We start from the raw sequence: 21,401 nt of genomic DNA, 5'->3' as shown, positions 1-21,401 counted from the left end.
ATCCTATGTATGTACTTCCCAATGTTACACTTAGAATATATAAATAAATAACATTGTGAAAAATCATTTTTTAAACACTTTTCTCTATTAATTGACTAAAGATTGTCGTGTTATTAACCAACTGCCGTGTATACACACAACATTTATGTAACAATGGACTTATTAAAATGTGTATTATATTTCAACAGAGGTAAGTTATTACGGGCTATTGTTACCGGATTTATATTTGAGTTCAAGTTTATCTAAGGCGGATTACGTCGAGCGATTTTACGTCGTATGCGATTAAAAATCGCTGCCGTAATGTGGAAGCGTAGAGTCATACCTACTATGTATTTGTAGACCTGTAGGGACACTCGCATGTGAAAATACTAAAGAATAGACAACTGTGTAATAGAAATTGTGTTTATGTATAATGTACTTTCATTAATTTCAGGATTTGTTTGAAAATTCTATAGTGCGAGAACATTTAGTATATCTAAAATTTGTTCAGTTATCAAGCATTTAAAATGTTTGGATGCTTCAGTTCTGGATATTAAATTTAAACCAATTTCAACGTTCTTTATTAATAATATTGATTTTAATTGAATTATCTATTTGAATAGAATAACAAGGTTGACCCATATTACATATCTCCATTGACTTGGGTTTCACATATTGTATAACAAATTTTACTCTTATTATGTTATTTTATGTATGTATGTTATTTTTGAATTAAATTTAAGTCGTCAGTTCATACATAGCCTTAGTAAATCGCAATACAATCGCGAAGGGAACATTGAACTGTAGTTAGATCGATCTATCCAGCGGCCCATTAAAATATATTTATTTTATTATGGAACCTGTGAAAATATCTGTTGAGTTATCAAGAAATGTCTATATGGAACTAGCTGTATCGCTATCTTGCCTGCGTTTATGATGGAATAGCTGTGCTCCGCGGTTTCATCCGAATTGCTCCGCTCCTGTTGGTCTTAGCATGATGATATTATAGCCTATAGCCTTCCTCGATATATGGGCACCGAAAGAATTTTTCAAACCAGACCAGGGGCCTTAGACAAAGTAACAATTAAAAAACGATGACGAAGTTAGAAAAGGCAAAAATGTATGGGATTGACATACGCCGCGTTAGATCACGTGGTCTATCTAATGTCAATCCCATACATTTTTCCTTTTCTAACTTCGTTATCGTTTTTTAATTGTTACTTTGTCTACGCGCCCAGTAGTTCCTGAAATTAGCGCGTTCAAACAAATTCTTCAGCTTTATAATATTAGTATAGATTTACAATTCCATGTGCCCCTCTATCCCACTCGAAAGAAAATGGGCCACCACGTTATTTATTTGCAAATTGAGAGTTATCAAAAGCTTATATGTATATCTTAATCTTAATCTCTTAATACTATTATAAAGGCGAAAGTTTGTTTGGATGTATGGATGTATGGATGTTTGTTACTCTTTCACGTAAAAACTATTGAACCGATTACAATGAAATTTAGCACACATATAGAGGGTAACTTGGATTAACACATAGGATAGGTTTTATCCCGGAAATCCCACGGGAACGGGAACAATGCGGGTTTTCCTTTGAAAACGCGGGCGAAGCCGCGGGCGGAAATCTAGTAACTTAATAAATCTTGCTTTAATGCCTAATGGTACAATTACATATTTTTTTAATTATTAAGAAAATCAATGTTGAGCATTTGACTCTTAATTTTTTTGAGTAGGTAAGTATAAACTACACATAAATTATAACATCATTGTAAAATTATTTCCTACATTTGAATAATCATAAAAAAATTCGTTACATTCCAATAAACATAATTTAATTATTGTTTCCTATACATGTATTTTTGCTCACAATAAGTGTGGATGTGAGCTGAATTATTAAGGGCGGAGACCCGGGGGAAATCAGTACCTAGTATCCGCTATCGTTGTTCGGACATTATTATGTGTTTGCAGCATTATTTATATCCGGCCTTTTTGATTTATTTCCCTTGCTTTGATGTTTATTCATGTTAATATGAATAAGTCTGTGTGTACGTTTGTATGTCTAACTAGCTGTGGTTTTACCCGTTGCTCCGTTTGTTTGAAAGGGAGAAACTTCAAAATCGATTTTGATGAAAAATGCCTTGAAGATAATAAAAGTAAAAACCACGAATGAAAAATATGAGCACTTTTTTAAATATAGGTATCAATTATTATAAGATTAAATAAGGGGTGAAAATTAATAAACAACTAATATCAGACTATCGAAAACTTAATAAATAAATATCAGTACCTAACGGGGTAAATGAAATGAAAACACTAAATTAAGTATATTAATGTACTTTATTTTAAATAAATATAACCAATAACATTTATTACATCACAGGAGGAGGGTATAATAAAACACAAGTTCATTGCTATTACACGGCGTAATACGTTTTAAAGACAGACCATAATATTTTAAAAACATAATTTAGAATAATCACGAAATAAAAGCAATTCTTTTTTATTGAACCCATTTTCTTAAACTCTAAATAAAACTTGTATTTTTTGATATGATTTTTATCTGTAATACGAATACGAATTATTTATAAACTGTGAATTGTGTATGATCTGTCTAAAAATTCCCGCCAAAATTACCTTAAATTCAATTGACATTCTTACATAAATTATAACCTACAAATTTTACGAATTAAGCGTTAGAAAAAATGTTAATCAATTTTTTTCAAGAATTAAATCAATTAGGCCATAATTATCAGATATTTGAGAATTTTGCGATTTTGTGCGTGTAAATATTGTACTTTTCGAATTTATTATAATTTATCCATACAGTCACCCATATAATTTCCTGTTTATTTTTGCCTGTTAAGTACTAATAAGTCTATTGTAATGATATAAAAAGAATTAGATTACATATTCACATATTACACCCATCTATTAAAAACATCACGATTCTATTCAATCATATAACTTCATTTTACGCGCCAAAATTACTACAAAAATATTTTTTTTGTAACGGAGACGTAAGCATAAATACTACAATTGAAAAAAAACTGATAAATAAAACAATCTGGTTCACAAAAAAAAATATAGTAAAGGCAGAGCCTAAAATGTAAAAAAAATGATTGGCGCGTAAAATTAATTTGACGTAAGAAATCTAAAGATATGCATTACTAGAAATGGATTATTAAATCGTTCTACAAACTAAATACACTTTTTACAATCCATATTACGTTCAAGCGATTCTAAGTCATTTAAATACGATATCTATCATGGAACTATATATACTACGTATGGAACCCACACTCCCTAAGAAAAAGTAAAGTCAAAAAATTTGACCTTGAATCTTATCGTTTCCCCTCCGTCTCTTTCTAGTTACGGTGAGTCATAATATATATAGTATGTCTATATTTCCGTGGGGTGAGTATAAATGTAAAAAATTCAGGATATTAAGGAAAAAAATAACGGATACATCAATTTTATTCGTATTAAAATTTTACTATAATACTAGATTTTGCCCGCGACTTCGTCCTCGTTGAAGTCATAAAACATAAAATCCCATTTATCCCGTGGGGATTTCGGAATAGCCTTTCTAAGTGCACCTTTAGGATACTCTAGATATACAGAGTGTGCCAAATTTCATGTCTTTAGGTCCAGTGATTTTAGGCTGTGCGTTGTCTGTCAGTCACTAATTAACGGGAGAGTTTTATATTTATTGATTGATTGATGGTTGATGATTTACGGCGGAAATAAATTACGTAATTGCATTTATTATTCTAATATAGTTACTGTAGAATTTTTGCAAATAGATAAAAAATAGATGTTCAAGTATTTAACATTGGAAAATTGTAATGTTCCTTTCAGCGTTTTTTCATGTTTGCGTCTTCCGTCTTGCATCTTCAGAACACAGGACCGCTATAAATTATGACAACATTTTGCTGTATAATTTGGCGTTACGTCCAGTCATTTGAGGAATTAATGAAGTAAAATATCAATGTGTTTTTATAATATTTATTTATCATTACAATGCCAACTGCCTTTACAAATTTGCAAATTATAAGATAATAACAATAAAAAGTAACGAAATCGGTTCACTGAAAATATTTTTATCATTCCATACCCTTAAGTATTTAAATAGTTTTAAGAGTACTTGAAATATGAGATCGTGGTCTAGCGCTTCCCTATCATACAATAAAAAACAAAATATAATATATTCAGGGTGTAATCGTTAAGTGTGCACAGGTGATTATTCCGTAACTATTGCAGGTATCAAAAAACTTTAAACTGATATCGATATGATACTGATATGATACTTTACCTAATGAGTAAAATAACAATAATAACTTTTTTTAAATATAACAAGAAATATCTAAAAATGTAACTTTAAACCCTCCCATACATTTTATTTCCCGTAACGTATATATTACGTTCCCACTGCTGGGACATGGCCTCCTATGAGGTTACAGCCACATCCACCACACTGGCCAAGTGCGGGTTTAAAATGAATGTTGCATATCTTCACTTTTTCAAAACAGGATATTTTTAATTCTACTATAGGTATTTAGCCATGTATTACGTTCCGCTAGATTGGACGGAAACCTGTAAAGAGAAAAGAAGATTATTTGCAAAATATAAAAAAAAAATGTAATTTAGATACAGATAACACAAAATTTGTGCTGTTGTCTTGTGCTTCTATTTCAGTAGGTACCATATATGTATGTACTTTGAGTTTTTGATTTTACAATATATCATTATATAAAAGTAGTAAACAACGTTTTTATACCATTAACTTTCACGCCAATTGAACTAACTCAAGTGGAGAAAGACTTCTCCTCATATAAAATACCATACCGAAATATATGTACACAATTTTATAAAGTATGGACACCCTAGTCTAATATTTATTACAATCATGAAACATTTAATAATAAGCAAATAACGATGTTAAATGGAAAAAACCTAATCAAAATTAACATTATAATCACAACTTCGATCTATTATTCCAGATTTAACAACAATTAAAGTAGAAATATTACTAAACTACAATTTTACATGAAGCGTAGTTTATGCATGGTTTTTTGTACTTACGAATGAAATATAATATCACATCCTGGATGCCATTCACTTTTGCAACCGCGCACAATATATTTACAACCATTTCTATTAATTTTGGCTCAGAATAATTCCAAAATACAAGAACAAACTCACGAAATGAACCTAAACATCCGCCATTTTGCAGTAAACATTATTTGACACCTAGAATTGGGGCTGCCGCGCAACGATTTTCATAACATAATTCAAAATATGGGAAAAAAATTATGAGCGTGTTCGATAAGCAGTCCATTTTAAAAGTTGTAAACCTTTGTTATTTCAATGGAAAAGCAAACCTGCATGAATCTCGTTTAAATTTCATTTTTTTAGCGGATTTTATTAATGATTTATGTCATATAGACTATTATTACTGACAGTCGATTTTTTAATGCACGTCAATAGGGGAAAAATTTACAATCACGCTGGCTACCCTATGGGGTAAACAGGGGTTACTTGCGGTCATTCTATCAGTTTTTTATTTATTCTTAGGAGTTTGGGTTCCAGTATGACTATAGTTCCATGATATCTATATAAATATTAAATACCCTTTGAAAACAAATTATTTTTTTTTATGTTAACCATAGATAAAGCATAGAGTAAATAATAATAATGGCCACCTAGTATAATAGAGTCATTGATGGCCACTTATAAAAACACATAAAATTTTCCCTGCTTGGTTATATGTCCGAGAAGCCGTATATTATGACGGGAAAAGCATACAATGAATAAATTTGTGTGATTTATGCGCCAGATTATACGCATAATTTTATTTATTGTTTCTGCTAGCCACGATGTGTACTTACTGCTAAAGATTGTGTTCCAGGAAGAGTTATAAGATAGAGTTTGGAAAAAGTTGCAGAATAGATAAGTGACAAACAAGACGACAAATTTTAACATGTTTATAGACTAGAGAAGATAATTTTTGAAACAAAAAAAAATCGCAGTCGGATGAAACCCATTAGAAAAGGAGGGGAATATGATGAAAATAAAAGGAAAAATAAATTACGGTCAATCCGAGTTTGGGAAGCGGGAGGGGGGAGCTTTTAAGAGAAAAAAATGGTTTCTCTTGATTTCCGACAAAACTACAAGTCCTACGGAAAAAAGTTCAATGGCCATGTTGTAGGTAATAAAAAGAACTACAACTTTTGTATTTACAATTTTTTCACATAACCTCAAAATTTAGGTGAAAGATTCAAAAAACCAAGTTTTTGGTTTTTTATTTTTATCTACTTCAAAATTTATTATTTTTCTACGAAATTTGGTGGAAACTTACTTTATTATGTCTCAAATACACTGTAATTTATTTGATTGAAAATATTTATTTTTTCGCCTTATTTTGAATGAATACCAAAAAAACAACCTAATTTTCAATCGAAAAGTCACCCGTCAAAATATCAGCTTTTTTCAAAAACTTGGAAAGCTTTTTATTCATTGAAATCTCTACTTTCATATGGTGTAAAAAAAATAAACACCACCATAGTAAATGTTCTCAGGAAATGCATACAAACAGTGTGAAAATGAGCTTTTACTAAATCAGGCACACTTCTCAAACTACCTGAAATGTTTTTATCGGCATCATTTTGCTTTTGAATATGCTGTAAAATATTATACTTAGAACAGATAATTTTTTTTCTTTCGAAATATTACCGAAAAGCCGATACAAGGGAAGATATAGAGTTCGAGAAGTGTGCCTGATTTAGTAAAAGCTCATTATCACGCTGTTTGTATGCATTTCCTGAGAACATTTACTATGGTGGTGTTTATTTTTTTTTACACCATATGAAAGTAGAGATTTCAATGAATAAAAGGCACCCCAAGTTTTTGAAAAAAGCTGATATTTTGACGGGTGACTTTTCGATTGAAAATTAGGTTGTTTTTTTGGTATTAATTCAAAATAAGGTGCAAAAATAAATATTTTCAATCAAATAAATTACAGTGTATTTGGGACATAATAAAGTAAGTTTCCACCAAATTTCGAAGAAAAAAAATAAATTTTGAAGTAGATAAAAATAAAAAACCAAAAACTTGGTTTTTTTAATTTTTCACCTAGATTTTGAGGTTATGTGAAAACATTGTAAATACAATAGTTGTAGATATTTTTATTACCTACAACTTTGCCATTGAACTTTTTTCCGTAGGACTTATAGTTTTGTCGGAAATCAAGAGAAACCATTTTTTTCTCTTAAAAGCTCCCCCCTCCCACTTCCCGAACTCGGATTGACCGTAATTTATTTTTCCTTTTATTTTCATCATATTCCCCTCCTTTTCTAATGGGTTTCATCCGACTGCGATTTTTTTGCACTTTTTATTATTTTTAAAGGGATCTACCCCAGTCTATTATTGTTACTGATCAGAAGAAAATTGTTTTCTTCTTTATTTGACATTTAGAAAAATATATACATAATGAAGAATTTAAATCTGTACCCCGAATTTAAAACGCTCTTTACATCAAGCGTGATCACGGGCACACTGATTTAATGAATAATTTTATATGAAAAACATTGAAAAAATTTTAAGTAAATTTGGCACATACTTATAGCGCAATCACACGAAAAATGAAAAGGTACAAAAAATTAACTACATTTTTGATTACATATCGCTTGCAAAATCTTCGCTTTGAATACTCACAGGGCTAAGTGTATTCGACCACAGCGATTCACCAACAATAGATAATTGTAAATTGTTCAACCGTCAAGATGATTTGTTGCATTGTGCATGTAACTGTACCTAGATCTTTGACGGCTCAATTGTACATGATTACTCGAGTGTACTTCTATTATAGTCTATGGGCAAATCAAGAGTCTGTGGGGGAATAAAAAAAAAATAACACGTCAATTGAAAACGAGATTTTTACCGATGTAATGGTATAATAATCTCTTTTATGTCGTCTCGTCATAATATTGTTATTTCCTAATAAAATGTTTTCAAAAGGTAAGTTTTTATAATTCTATTTTAGTAAAGCTAATAATACTGTACAATACATTTTGAGGCGTTAAAATAATCGTGTTAAGAAATTTTATGAGAAAGAAAAATAAGTACTCAGAGCATTAAGTTACTTTGGCAAGAAAGATACGGTTCAAATTAAATAAATTAAAGGAAGTCGGCAATAGAATACCTAATACGTAAATTAGTCTAATCTTAAATATAATGTACTTAATAAATGAGGTACGTTAAAACATTATGACTATCTGTGGATATGAATTATTTTCAAAACTTATACTCTATATTATACATTCAAAATGTCAAAAAACGCGCCATAAATTTAACGTCAAGCGCCTAAGTTGTCAGTACCTAAAACAATATTAACATACGCATTTCAATATAAAATAACAATTATACAAAATGCATGAATTGGAACGAAACTTTAGCCCTAGAATCTATATTATTTAATCAATAAATAATCTTAAAACTCACTTGTTTTACAATCATGAACATAGTTACAATTAACAGCTATAAATTAAACAACTATGTAGACAATTGAATAGTGATAACGAAATCCTAGGAAGGGAAAAGAATAACTTTTTGGTATAAATTAAGACAAGAAATGGACAATATTGTCACACCTAAAAAATCGAGTTAAATTGATATTAAGCGAAAGACAACTAGACATTTATATCGATCTATTATTAAATCTTACAAACGACTAGGTGAACTATTTCTCATTAGACAGCGTAATGGCAGTTAAACATTTGCACGGAACATAGACGGAACCATTCAACATTCGATTTTATAGGCTGTATATCGCGAGACCTCTGCGTTGCGGCAACTTTTTTAAATCCAAGATGGCGTCGGCTAATGACAGTTGACAGCGCGTCTCTGGAGGCGCCGAATGCGCCGGTGCCAGTCGTCCCGCCATTCCAGAAGCAATGTCCTCTCTCCAACCGTTAAGCCCGGGAAACCTGAAGACGCGCCCTCTTTTTCCACTCCTAGGATTAGGTAGGACCTGTGAAAAGACGAATCAGATTCACATTTTGTAAGTTTATGATGAAAACTTGTGAATGTCCTGGCTTTCGACCAGGTAAAGGGGTATTTTTTTTAATTCCTTATATTATATCTTCCCTTTGTCATGTTTCTCTTTTCTGCTTCTTGTAACCTATAGTCTCACTTTTACATATGGAAAATATAATGATGTTCAAATCGAATATACAAAAGTTAGATTACAGGTGAATTTGACTGGGTCAACTAAGTGACTCTACAGTAATACAGATCATTTTAATATACGTACTTATTAATTTTGATCTTGGGGCACTTGCACGCGAGATCGATGGCGCGTACGTAGAGGGCGGCCTGGCCTCTTCGCAGGCGGCTCCGCGGCGCGCGCTTGTACACCGCCTGCACGCTCAGCGCCAGCCGCACCCAGCCGTCGCCGCCCGCCGCCTCGCGCGCGACCACCCGACCCATTATGACTGCAATGTGCGGAATGTTCCAGATTAGGTTGAGATTGGAACGTTCCAGAATTTGTGATTCTGGAACATTCTACAATTCTTATCGAGATTAAAATATGTTGTAGAATGTCAGGTTGTTAATACGATTTTATTTATGAAAGTTATTGAACTATTTTGTTAATAAATACTGTTTCTTTACTCCCTAAAATCTCTTTTATTTGAACCCAGTTTTTAAGATCCATAGAAGTCAAATGTTACAAATATTTGACGAGAGATGATATTATAAATATAAAAAAGGTTTTAAATTACACTTTTCCACGATTAAATCATTTGAAAAATTAACAATAATTTTATTTTAACGACAACACTATCCTTCCAATATGATCCCTAAAGATGCTGTACGTTATGAAACAGTTTTAGCGTTTATTTGAAACAGAAATGAATCTATAAATAAAATCTCACCCGTTAAATACTCTCTCAAGACTGCAAACTTACCGTAATCTCGGCTGCAAAACTTGTTGAGACTTAGCGTTCTCGCGCCGGCGCGACACCGGCCGCACTGCTCCGCTGTCCAACACATAGCAAGTCAGTATGACATGTGCCACACATTCCAAACGTATATAATATGTTCCACACATACCAAAAGTATGGTATGTTCCACACATTCCAAACGTTTGGTATGTTCCACACATTCCAAACGTTTGGTATGTTCCACACATTTTATTGCAACTATATACCATCAACACAATGATTATTGGTGGAACAATCTACACATGCAATGTTTTATGTTTGATGTAGCATTCTTGTCATTAAATAAATGCTTTTTCTTTCTTTATTGTCATTAAAACTAGCTAACATGGCGAAATTCGTATTGGCCCATAAAATAGTATCATAAATACTTTTCCTGAATTTTATGGTTGTTTTGACGACGTTTGAGACAAATCACACAAATGAAGAACATAAAATTAGTTCAGCCATTATTGTTTATTGGCTTATAGGTAATAAGACTTGTATGAGAAAATCACATAGCGATGAATACGATATATTTTGCGTTACAATGAAACTCATAATAATGCCACAATTTCTTATTATTCAAATACATTTATACCTTGAGTAAAAAAATTTCAAGTTAAAACTTTTCATTTAAAATGAAAATAATTTAAATACTTATAAAATAGCACATTTACTAAAGTGATCTAATATATATTACCTTATAAAGAAAAACTACATTATCATAAACATTTCTAATGAAAACAGTTTAAAAAAATATTCGCATGCAACATACAGAAAGTCTTTACCTCGTCTCATAGCACTTGACACAAATATAAGGAAAACAAAAAGGTATGAATATGGTATGACGATGAATAAAAAATAAGCCTGAAAGAAAACGTCAGCACGGGGTTCAATGCAGGATTTACATCAATTGCAAATAAATTTACTGTGAGACTGGATTCAGTCAATAAGCACTCTGTTAGGAATATGAAATTAAAATTATAATTATATTTTCTGTTGGTGGTTAACTAATTTAAAAAATGGCGTATCAGTATGAAATAAGGGATTGAGAGTAGACCAAAACGCGACTATTCTTTGAAACTAACTTACTGTTTCTCCCTAATAGAAAGCTCTACATAGAAAATGATATTTTAGTGGGATGAGGCTTTATTAGTAGTTATTATTTTAAAAGCGCCTTCTAAGGCTTTAATTCTCTATTTGCCTACACAAGTGCTTTGACAAACTACCTATTTGGTGACAAGATGATATCCAAAAACAAAATTCGCAAAATTATGTCTTTGCAAATTCAATTTTCTTTAGAAAGCGCCTTAAATAATGACGTGACTGGCTGATCAAGATACTTTGGCACATAATATAATGAATTGATTATATTGTTCCCAACATAATCACTCAACATATATACAGTTAATCATTACCCTCCTTTTGCTCCACAGTCGAGCCAATCGAACCCTCGTTTGTCAGGTGCAATTCATTTTATTGTGAAAGTTATAAATAATGCAATAAAGCAGATTTATAACTAATTGCCGTGAAGATATTATTCCGGACGTATCAATCAATATTTTGTAACTCATATTATGTTAATATGATTGATATAGCCGCGTTTAATGGGACAAGTTTTTGAAGATCATAATCTATCAAGACAAGCGTTGAATTAATTTATTTACGTACTCGATGTACGTAACGATTTTTATAACGGGTGATTATCCTCCTAAAAAAGCCTGACAGTTTTTTTTTTGGAATTTCCATTTTTTTTAATTACGTTTTTTTTATGGAAAAAAGAAGACGCGATTTAATAATATTGGTACTAGCTTTGACTTTATAAAGTTTTCATAATAATTGCCATTTTTTTCAGTTCTCTACAAAATTATTTTTCGTAACAGAGTGCTTTTGTCATGTCTTCAAACGCTAAACTTAAATTAGAATGAGTTCAATTTTTACAATTCGTTTGCAGACATAACATTATTAGAGTGAATGAGAGTCAAGAAATTTGAATTTAAAGAGAAATAAATTTAAATGATTGGCTGAATTTATCATAATTCTAATCTGTAATTACCATGACGTAAAACGAGGAAAAAATTAATTGAAAATTACTTTATAGGTGCAAATAAACTTATACATATTACGTTTATATTTAACTCTACGTTAATTAAAAAAAAACATTTTGCACTATTATGTCAAACGATTGATGATTAATGAACTATAATTTAAAGGCAATCAATCAATATTTATTTATTACAGTTTAATGTCTTTTCGCTGCTTAAATATATTTCATAAATTAATTTAATAACCAACATGTTAATTACATTACATCTACATATATACATGCGTAAAATTTGTAGAACATTATGGAAGCGTTCTAGAATATTCTGGAACATTCTAGAACGTTCTAGAAAGTTCTGGAATCTCGACTCTCGTTCACTCCAAGGGTGATGTATGGGAGTGCAATGAAGTCCACTTACTACTTACCGCGGCCCGGCTCGGCGTCCACCGCCTCCATGGCTTGCACCGCTGTTACTACCCGGGGAATACCTGGAGGGGAAAATTGATTATAATTAAAGGTTTGATAAAAAATAATTATTTTGAAAAATAAGAAAATTTGATTTGTTACATACAAAGGGACATAGGGACAGAGAAAGCGACTTTGTTTTATACTATGTAGTGATTAGTAAGGATGACTTACGTATACAAGGTGCGATATGGCTCCTCGACTGCTGATAGCCCTTCGCGCAGCGGTTGCAGGTGGTGCCCGTGACTCCATCCTTGCAGGGACACTGGCCGCTCGTCTGGTTGCAGGTCTTGCCACTCGCGCCTACTGGGTGGCAGTCGCAGGCTGTAGGGGAAGGAAATTTAACTTTAAGTTTACATGAACATATTCACATGCAATTGGCAGAATAAAGAAGGGATTTTATATGAAAGATGTGATGTTTGGCCTTTGCTTCGCAGTAAATATATGTAATACTAGATTTCCGCCCGCGGCTTCGCCCGCGTTTGCAAAGGAAAACCCGCATAGTTCCCGTGGGATTTCCGGGATAAAAACTATCGTATGTGTTAATCCAAGTTACCCTCTATATGTGTGCTAAATTTCATTGTAATCGGTTCAGTAGTTTTTACGTGAAAGAGTAACAAACATCCATATTAGTTGTATACGTAGTATATTATTATTAGTCTGTGATATTAGATAATAACTGAGCATATAAACTTGTTTCGCGACAGCAGTTCCTCATAAATGTACGAGTGATTAGATGTTTTACTTAAAGATTGTTTTTTTTTGTTACAAAAACTATGTATCAAAAATATATTAAAGATAAGAATAATATAAAGTTTTTATCAAATGATTTACAACTACCCATTCTACTTAATTTATTTATTTATGTATTTACCTAATTTCATCAAAATCGTTTTTGTGGTTAAGGCGTAACAAACAGACAGAAGGATAGTGCCACTTCCGCGTTTATTATACCTAAGTACACATCAAAATAAAACAGCTAACAATTACGTAACAATAAGTTCCACAGCACTTATATTTCACAAAGCACGCGTAATACCTTCTGTCCCGTTATTTATCTAACGTAGGACACGTTCAGACTGGATCATGTAGCGGAAATGTGTCCACCGGTGAACAAGACCGCGTCTTTGTAAGGATTTGCTGGTACTTTGTTATAGCGATGTAAGGGCCAGTTCACATGGATTATTTACGAATGCTGTAGAGCTAATTTCATACGCCGGCCGCGCCGTTCAATAATGCTATGATGTAAGGGTGAGTACATATTGATGTTATTTTAAAACTTTGTGATGTAGATTACTTTAAATGTAAGGTTTAGACAATTTACAAATGCGATTGTAGAGCTAATTTCATACTTGGTTCCATAATATTATAATATGTAGCTTACGATGTAAGGGCGAGTTTACATTGTTAATTTATGAATACGATGATAATGTAATTTACACACATTGTAATGAATGTTACTTACAAAATAAGTGCAAATGGATTATTATTAATGAATATGACTTTAATGCAAAGAAATTATAATTTTTACTATAATTTGGACAATGTAAGGACAAGTTTACATTATAAATTTCTGAATACGAATTAAGTATTTATTTCACACCATAATATAGTATCTGTTTATGTTGTAACTAGATTTCCGCCCGCGTTTTCAAAGGAAAACCCGCATAGTTCCCGTTCCCGTGGGATTTCCGGGATAAAACTTATCCTATGTGTTAATCCAAGTTACCCTCTATATGTGTGCTAAATTTCATTGTAATCGGTTCAGTAGTTTTTACGTGAAAGAGTAACAAACATCCATACAAACTTTCGCCTTTATAATAGTATTAAGATATGTAGGCTATTCATACGTTAAGTCGTGTTTAAAATCCACCAAGAAACTCACCCCAACTAGCATATTATGAAACACTAAGTCGTCCACGTCCAAATATTTACAGGTGAAATCGTAAAATGCCTATATTTATCACCAAAAACATAGGAAGTTTTGCCTCCGCCCCTCTTTTATTGGGTTGTTGACACGCTCGTAAAAACCATCGTCTGACTCTGTAGCCGCGCGTAAATGATTTTTGTGGCCATTTTATTTTATGAATGAATGCACTTTTATTGTATATTAAACGAAAAACAAACAAGGTAATGAAATTTTTCATAAATACTCACGATGAAACGTAAATAACGCTTGAATGTATCAAAATTCGTTTACTGTTTTTATATTACACATTCATATGAAATCAGGAAATATTAAAGAGAACGTTTAACATTCGCGATATTAAATTGATACAATTCTTGACCAAATACATCTGCGAACAGTAGACCAATATAGAAACCTACTCGCAAATGCAATATGTGACAAAAGTAAAGCAACATGCCCCGAATATTCCTTTCATCCCAAAACTCAATCCCGCCAACAAAATGGCGTCACAAAATCACAATATAAACAAGTACAAGAAGAAACAAGAAGCCCAAACTAATCTGTGAACATGGAACAAGAGCGATAAACACTAAAAATAAAAGACACAATATCCTGCGGCCACCGAATAGTTTCGCCATAAAACCTTTCTGAATCGAAGTTCTTCAAACGGTCCTTTGGGACCAGTTACATCGCCAGTGCTGACTGTGAGGGTTTTATTGGCTACAGTTAACCGACCTTGCAGTTATCGGCTTTTCTTGGAAGGAATTTAAAATAAATTGAACAAATTCGGAGAACGAAAATAGTTCGATTGAATGGCAACGTATAATAAACCACAAACACTATATTGAATTGGTCAAAAGCATAAAAATTTAGTTTACCATTTTACAAAAAAAGTGAGTGAAAAGTAAAAATAAATTACCAAATCAGACTATTCATACAAACATGCCAGATATTGTATAAACAGGACAGTGAAACAAATCATAAACAATATTCTTGAAATTATTAGTGTCTGGAAAAACTGCTTTCGTATCACTCAATCGATAACAGACTGATTTCTAAATGCCAATATCACTTCATTCCCATATTAAAGTTAACGTAGTTCTACAGATCCTAACCATATTAACTTAACAAAACTTAACCCCAGCAAAGCTCTCTCAAAGCTCACAGCATAAACATCCCCGTTAAAATCCATCAGACGCTCGTTCCAGAAACTTCAGAGTTTAATTATCTTAAGATATCGTTTATGTGCTGTTTGTATCAAGGAGTCTGGCTATAATCCATATTAATTTATTATTTTTAACACAATGCGATATTGTTTATTTCCTGATGTAGAGTTTGGAAATTCAATAGTATTATAATATTACTAATCGTTTAAAGGTATAGTAAAAAAATTGAAATGCTAAAAGATTTCTTATAATCGGTCAAGTAATTTTTAAGTTCGAATGTAACAGACAAAGAAACAAAAACCTAAAGCTTTTTCTATACAATCCTTTAAGTACAGACTAGCCAAACATCCCAGCCGCTGCATCACGATTGTCAAATGTTTTAAAAAATTCAATTACAACAAGGCTGAACATTGAAATCTACCCCACACTGCTTTACTTCTAAATTCTACTACACCAACTTAACTTACTTACGTTTAACATTTTACATTTAACTTTACTTACGTTTGCACGCCTTCTTATGCGTGATCGGCTTGGTAGGATCCCTGTAGTACCCCTCTCGGCAGTAGTGGCAGTGTCTCCCTGCAGTATAGTGGCGACACTTCAGGCAGACCCCCCCGCTGGCGCGACCAGACAGCTTGTATAGCTCCATGTTGAAGCGACACCGGCGTGCGTGGCCGTTGCAGTTGCATTCTGGAATGAAGATTGAGTTTAGTTTGTGGCAGAAGTAGATAGAAGATAATGCCCAGTAAATTTATAAAGAGGAGAGAATGTCAAGAAATACCTATAAATAAGACTATTAAGTGTACTGTTAAGCCTGTAAGTTGTTTTAAGGCTTTACTAAAAAGGGAAAGGAGAAATTAATAGGATAATAGTACATTTTGTGATAAAAGAAGTAATGGACATTGCAACGCAATCATTTTGTAATGCTTCCGTACATATAAACTTTAATGTGAAAATGTTGTTTATTTTAGCCTGTAACATATTTTACGTGATTTTTGATTTTACTAAAAACAAAAACGGCGCGAAAAACATAAAACTGAACGAAACTGCAGCTATTTTTTTATAAGATACGGCTATACGTCTATCAAATTATAACAATAAAATGTATGAAATTCAATTGATCATGTCATAATATATTTTTTAATACCAACAAACCCTGAAAATTTTAATATTTCGTTTTCAACATTTTACTCTCACGTACTCATTGTGTTCAATGAGTACGTGAGAGTAAAATGTTCAATTACACAACATTCAATGCACAACAAATAGCGCAAACGATTTCCTCTATTCCCTAGCAACCCTAGCAAGATATATGGCAACATTAGCCAACTGTTGCGCCACCACAAGCGATTAATATCTAGACCCAGTACTAATGTCAGTGCTTAGCTGTACGTGTTCATTTGAATTTCTATTAGCTTTAATGGAAATTGTTTGTAGCTTTAATTTTACACTGTTTGTGGCATTTTATAGTGCGTTTTATTTGCTTTTTATTTCCGAAGTGGAACTTTAATATAATTTGTTATGTATTTAGCACGCGGCTTCGGCTGTGGTAAATGTTATTTTTTGTAGGGAACGCTAAACAGTGTATATTTTATTTTACTGAAAATTAAATTTATTCTTCGAAAATTCGTTTATATTAGATAATGATTGTATTAATCAGTTTTCAGTTTTCACCTCAAAATCGCTGATCAGCTTTCAGTTAATTTCTGCAGAGAGATAGAGAATATTGTATACTGTTTAAAAACGATTTTTAAATTTCATGAAATAAGGTCATACTTTTTTCTCATTTATTTTAAGTGTGTTAGTATTGACCTGACATTCTTCACCATTCAAAGTTATTTTTATTCATAACATTTCTCTTTTATTATCCCATTAATAATTATGAAAGCAATGTTAATAAGCGTGGAGATCGTATTTCTAAAGATGGCATTTTCTTTGTCGTCTGATTGATTTATTGTCTAAACCTTCTGAGCTATTTCACAAATAACTTGATGACTGGGACAGTGATCTCATTTTTGATTTACTATGTTTTGCTAGCATGTTACAATGTGCATATTAGTATATCTTAACATATAGACGTAATTGTAAGATAAGTTATTATTTGAAAGCCTACTTTTCAAGTTTGTCAGGAGTTTGTTTGTTGAGATGGAGGGATTTTTCTGGTCCGATTTGAAAATTTCTTTCGGTTTTAGATAGCCCATTTATCGAGGAAGGTTATAATAGAAATATAGAAGGTTAAACGTTGTTTTTATTTCATTGTTTTGTTTTTTTTGAACTTTCAAAGTTTCCTTTTTCATCCAACCAAATTATATCGAGACATAAATACGCTTGCACCTTAACCACTACGTTATAAAGGTATGATTTAAATCGAAAATAACTATTTGATCTAAACTCTATTTATAACCATACATACATACAGCTATATCAAGCTGTCATCACATACCCAACAGATGGCGCTGTAACCCTTTGTGTTTTCAACAGCCAATTAATAATCGTAACCGTTGAAATGTACTAATTTTTATTACAGATTTGGGGGACAAATGTTATTGATAGCATTATGTGGACTAGTTTAAATAAAATAAATCTTATCAATTAGTATAAATTACAACAATTATGACTTAGATGTTGAAATGTGGTTTAATTTTTTTTTAAATAAGGAGTTATTTTTTTCATACTACATATTTTCCTTTTTCTGATTAGAATCTACTAGTAAGAGCGTCTTTCAAAATCGGTTTAGCAATATTTAGTTTATCCATTGCAATCATACAAAAGGCGAAACTTTTCTCTATATAATAACAGTACTGTGAAGGTAAAAATAGGCCAGCGTAGTAAAAAATCTTTTTTAATTTAGACGAAGTCGCGGGCTACAGATAGTTAATTAATAACGTAATATTAAAAATTAAAAAGTGTAAGAAGTCAATTCATGGTCACGCGCGTCCGTCTAATTGTATCGTAAGTTGATGAGGAAACGGAAGGGCACGTTGAATCTCTATGGTGCAATGGTGTGGTAGTGGGTTCGATTCCCAGTTTGTTGTAGATTTGAAGTTTGGCTTGTATACTTATACTTTACGGTGTTTTCGTGGTTTAACTGGTGGTTTAAAAAGTGGTTCATTTATTTGGGTAAATGTCAAATGAACATATCGATTAAATTTTGAAAATACACTTTGTTTCCAGAATTCGCAATTTGTTGGACTTCACCTTAATTTATTGAAAGCTTTCGTAATATCAATATATCGTAAACTAGAGATAATTTAACAAGAACATGTAATAAAACTTATATGTATAGGTTTTCCTAATGTATAGGTCTGCACATTTTTACGGCTATGTAAATTCAAATAAATAAAATGAACATTAATTATTCTAATTCTTAATCCGTTATCTAAGAAATGCGTAAACTACAAACACTACATCTGTAAATTATGCCTATTTCTTTAGAAATAATGTCAAATACATATTTATCACTTTCAACTATTAAATGCTTTAGTATCGCACTAGTATAGCTTTATATTATCTGTATTATCACATTGACAATTCTGTCACAGATAAAATATACATATTTATAATCAAAACTCGTTTCTAAGCTATGTCAACCACGTTAATACGCATGCAAATCATTTAATTAAAGATAATACTATCATTATTATTAATTGAGTTAATCCCAATAATGTAAACTAATGAAGCATGAAGCATATAATATGAATATTAATTAAGCAGAGGAGTTCAACCTTCGGCAATTAAGTGCAGACACGGGTACGGAATAATTCGATTAATAACCCCGTCATGTGAAGTGTGCCAATTTTGAGCACCCCTGATAATGATATTAGGGAACTTAGGTTCGTAGACGGTGGAATTCAAGAGGTTCTGGCTTTGTAATAATTTGATACATTTCTCAATTCATATAATTATTATATGGACAATTCGCAATGAATTGTCAGTTATGACTTATGACTATTATAGAAATAAAAAAAGACACAGAACCTCGGTTCTTATCCTCTAATACTTTGAGTAGATATAGTTATGAAAGAAACACGTCAATGGAGCGCTACATTTTAGTATAAAGAAAAAAATTAACAGTACATAAAATAGTGCACAGATAATATTGTATTAATTCTTATTACAATTAAACCGATACAAAATATATGAAGTTGTATGTATGTTGAATTCTTCTGTATACTAGTAAAAAGGTAGGTACTGTGTCCATTCCATCAATCAATCTATAACAACCTTTTAAATAAATGTTTCTCAGTTACCTACCAAAAAAGGTTGCATATTCCCATAAAACGTGTTGATAGAAACACAAATAAAACTGGCGGGACACAATACGAGTAACAAGAGCCAAAAAATTACAATGTCAATACATAAATCTCTTCTAATCTCAGCACAGTGACTAAACGGACGGTTAGCCAACTAGGTTCAAAAGTACAAATGAGTTAGTCGTACACTACGGTAATAACTATCATCGTAAATTGAACGTATTGTATTTGAATATTAGCATGATTTATAGGCAATTCAAATAATGTGACTGTGGTGTGCTTAAAATTGTTATTATTTTAATTTTCTTTGACATTTCAACGCTCAATTTCAATCTAGTTCCATACTATACAAAAGCACAGAATACATAATAGTAGCTAAACGCTACAGAACGGACACTCTCCGCCTCCCGCCAAAATTAAACTTACTTCACCCCCGCGCGATCAGACATAAAATGGGCCATATTTTTCTGCAAGGACGATACGCAATGAAGATTGACAACATTAATCAAATTGACTTAAAGTAATTTTATTATTTTGGATTTGTGATTATCGTTTTTCGTAGAAAATGGTTAGATATTGTGCTGTTTACGGATGTATTTCATGAGAAAAACGCGAATTTTTTTTACGCTAGTCACAAATGTGCCAACCATAAAGCGTTAACACACACATTTACGTTCCTATTCTTAAAACAAGAATACAGATCACCTGAATTTGTTAAGCTCACAAATGCCCATAAGGCATAATCAGAACCAATCGAACTGTAGATTTGTATATTCTATCTTTTACATAAAAGTTTTTTGGCCAGATGGACTATCAATCTTGACTTGAATTGCTGAAAGTTAAGTGAGGGTTTACCCTAATCCATCGACTGGCCTGGCGCCAAGCTGAGCGCTAAACAACCGCTGTTTTACGCACTATTTGCGTGATTAAACCCTGATTTATTGCCTTTTCCTCTATTTATTCAACGTTTGACGATTCATCTATAGTTTGGGAGCTGAACTTTTGACAAGATTCTTCTAGGAAGTAGAATTGTGTTTGTTCATTAAGACGATACACAAAAAAAAATCTACTGCTTGGCGGGCGGAGTCTAATAGCTCGCTATCGCGAACGCGGGTGTGCGCGAAGTCATTCTTGCAAACTCGCCGCGCTGCCGCTGGCCGACTCGGGACAAACATGTATGGAGTCGTCATATTACAGTTTTAATATTCTTATACATATATTTAATTGTTGATTTATTGGTTTTATTTTCTTGCTTATAAACAAATAATCTTCTTTTTAACAACTACTTAGACATTATTAATAATTATTATTATTTCGTAATGTTTACTTTATTACAAAATAATACAGGTTATAAATAATCTTTAAAATAACAAAAAATATTGTTACTCTGAAAAAATGAAATGGTACTCAATAACGCGGACTACTGAATGGATTTAGATAGAATTTGATGCTGACGTAGATATTACGTCATGCCCAGAAATGAAAGGTAATATTTCTGAAAGAAGTTATAAACCCTAATTCTTTTCAGTCAAAGTCAAGAGTGGAAGATATCACTAATACAGTAAAACTGATGCGAAACTTTGGATGTTAATTTGTAT

At 32.0% G+C, this 21,401-nt stretch overlaps 1 protein-coding gene and 2 long non-coding RNA genes across 4 annotated transcripts in view; 1 reads left to right on the top strand and 2 right to left on the bottom strand.

The window, feature by feature from the left end:
* Window positions 1–21,401, top strand: part of LOC149903740 (uncharacterized) — a 336,421-nt gene that overhangs the window by 100,347 nt on the left and 214,673 nt on the right. The window lies entirely within an intron of this gene.
* Window positions 3,978–5,208, bottom strand: LOC149903757 (uncharacterized). The gene is made up of 2 exons (XR_016457315.1): window positions 5,069–5,208; window positions 3,978–4,579 (listed from the first exon to the last, which is right to left on the bottom strand). It is a non-coding gene; the product is annotated as an uncharacterized LOC149903757 (long non-coding RNA).
* The window catches only part of LOC149903755 (netrin-1-like), a 118,597-nt gene continuing 104,610 nt past the window's right edge, over window positions 7,415–21,401 (bottom strand). The window contains exons 2-7 of one of the 2 annotated variants that reach the window (XM_090107749.1): window positions 16,052–16,240; window positions 12,650–12,799; window positions 12,436–12,498; window positions 9,952–10,023; window positions 9,297–9,477; window positions 7,415–9,014 (exon numbers count right to left, since the gene is read on the bottom strand). In XM_090107749.1, the coding sequence (XP_089963875.1) occupies window positions 8,864–9,014; window positions 9,297–9,477; window positions 9,952–10,023; window positions 12,436–12,498; window positions 12,650–12,799; window positions 16,052–16,240 (806 nt within the window). In that variant the 3' untranslated portion in view covers window positions 7,415–8,863. Of the gene's footprint in view, window positions 9,015–9,296; window positions 9,478–9,951; window positions 10,024–12,428; window positions 12,499–12,649; window positions 12,800–16,051; window positions 16,241–21,401 lie in introns of both variants that reach the window. The other variant, XM_090107750.1, reaches the window with a different exon arrangement.

Source organism: Colias eurytheme, chromosome 12 (genome assembly GCF_061535395.1).
Source record: "Colias eurytheme isolate Ceu_HAF_F1 chromosome 12, ilColEury1 Martin Lab GWU primary, whole genome shotgun sequence".
Classification (NCBI taxonomy): Eukaryota; Metazoa; Arthropoda; class Insecta; order Lepidoptera; family Pieridae; genus Colias; species Colias eurytheme.
Note: the sequence above shows the minus strand (reverse complement) of the source record. Positions and strands in the feature narration are given on the sequence as shown.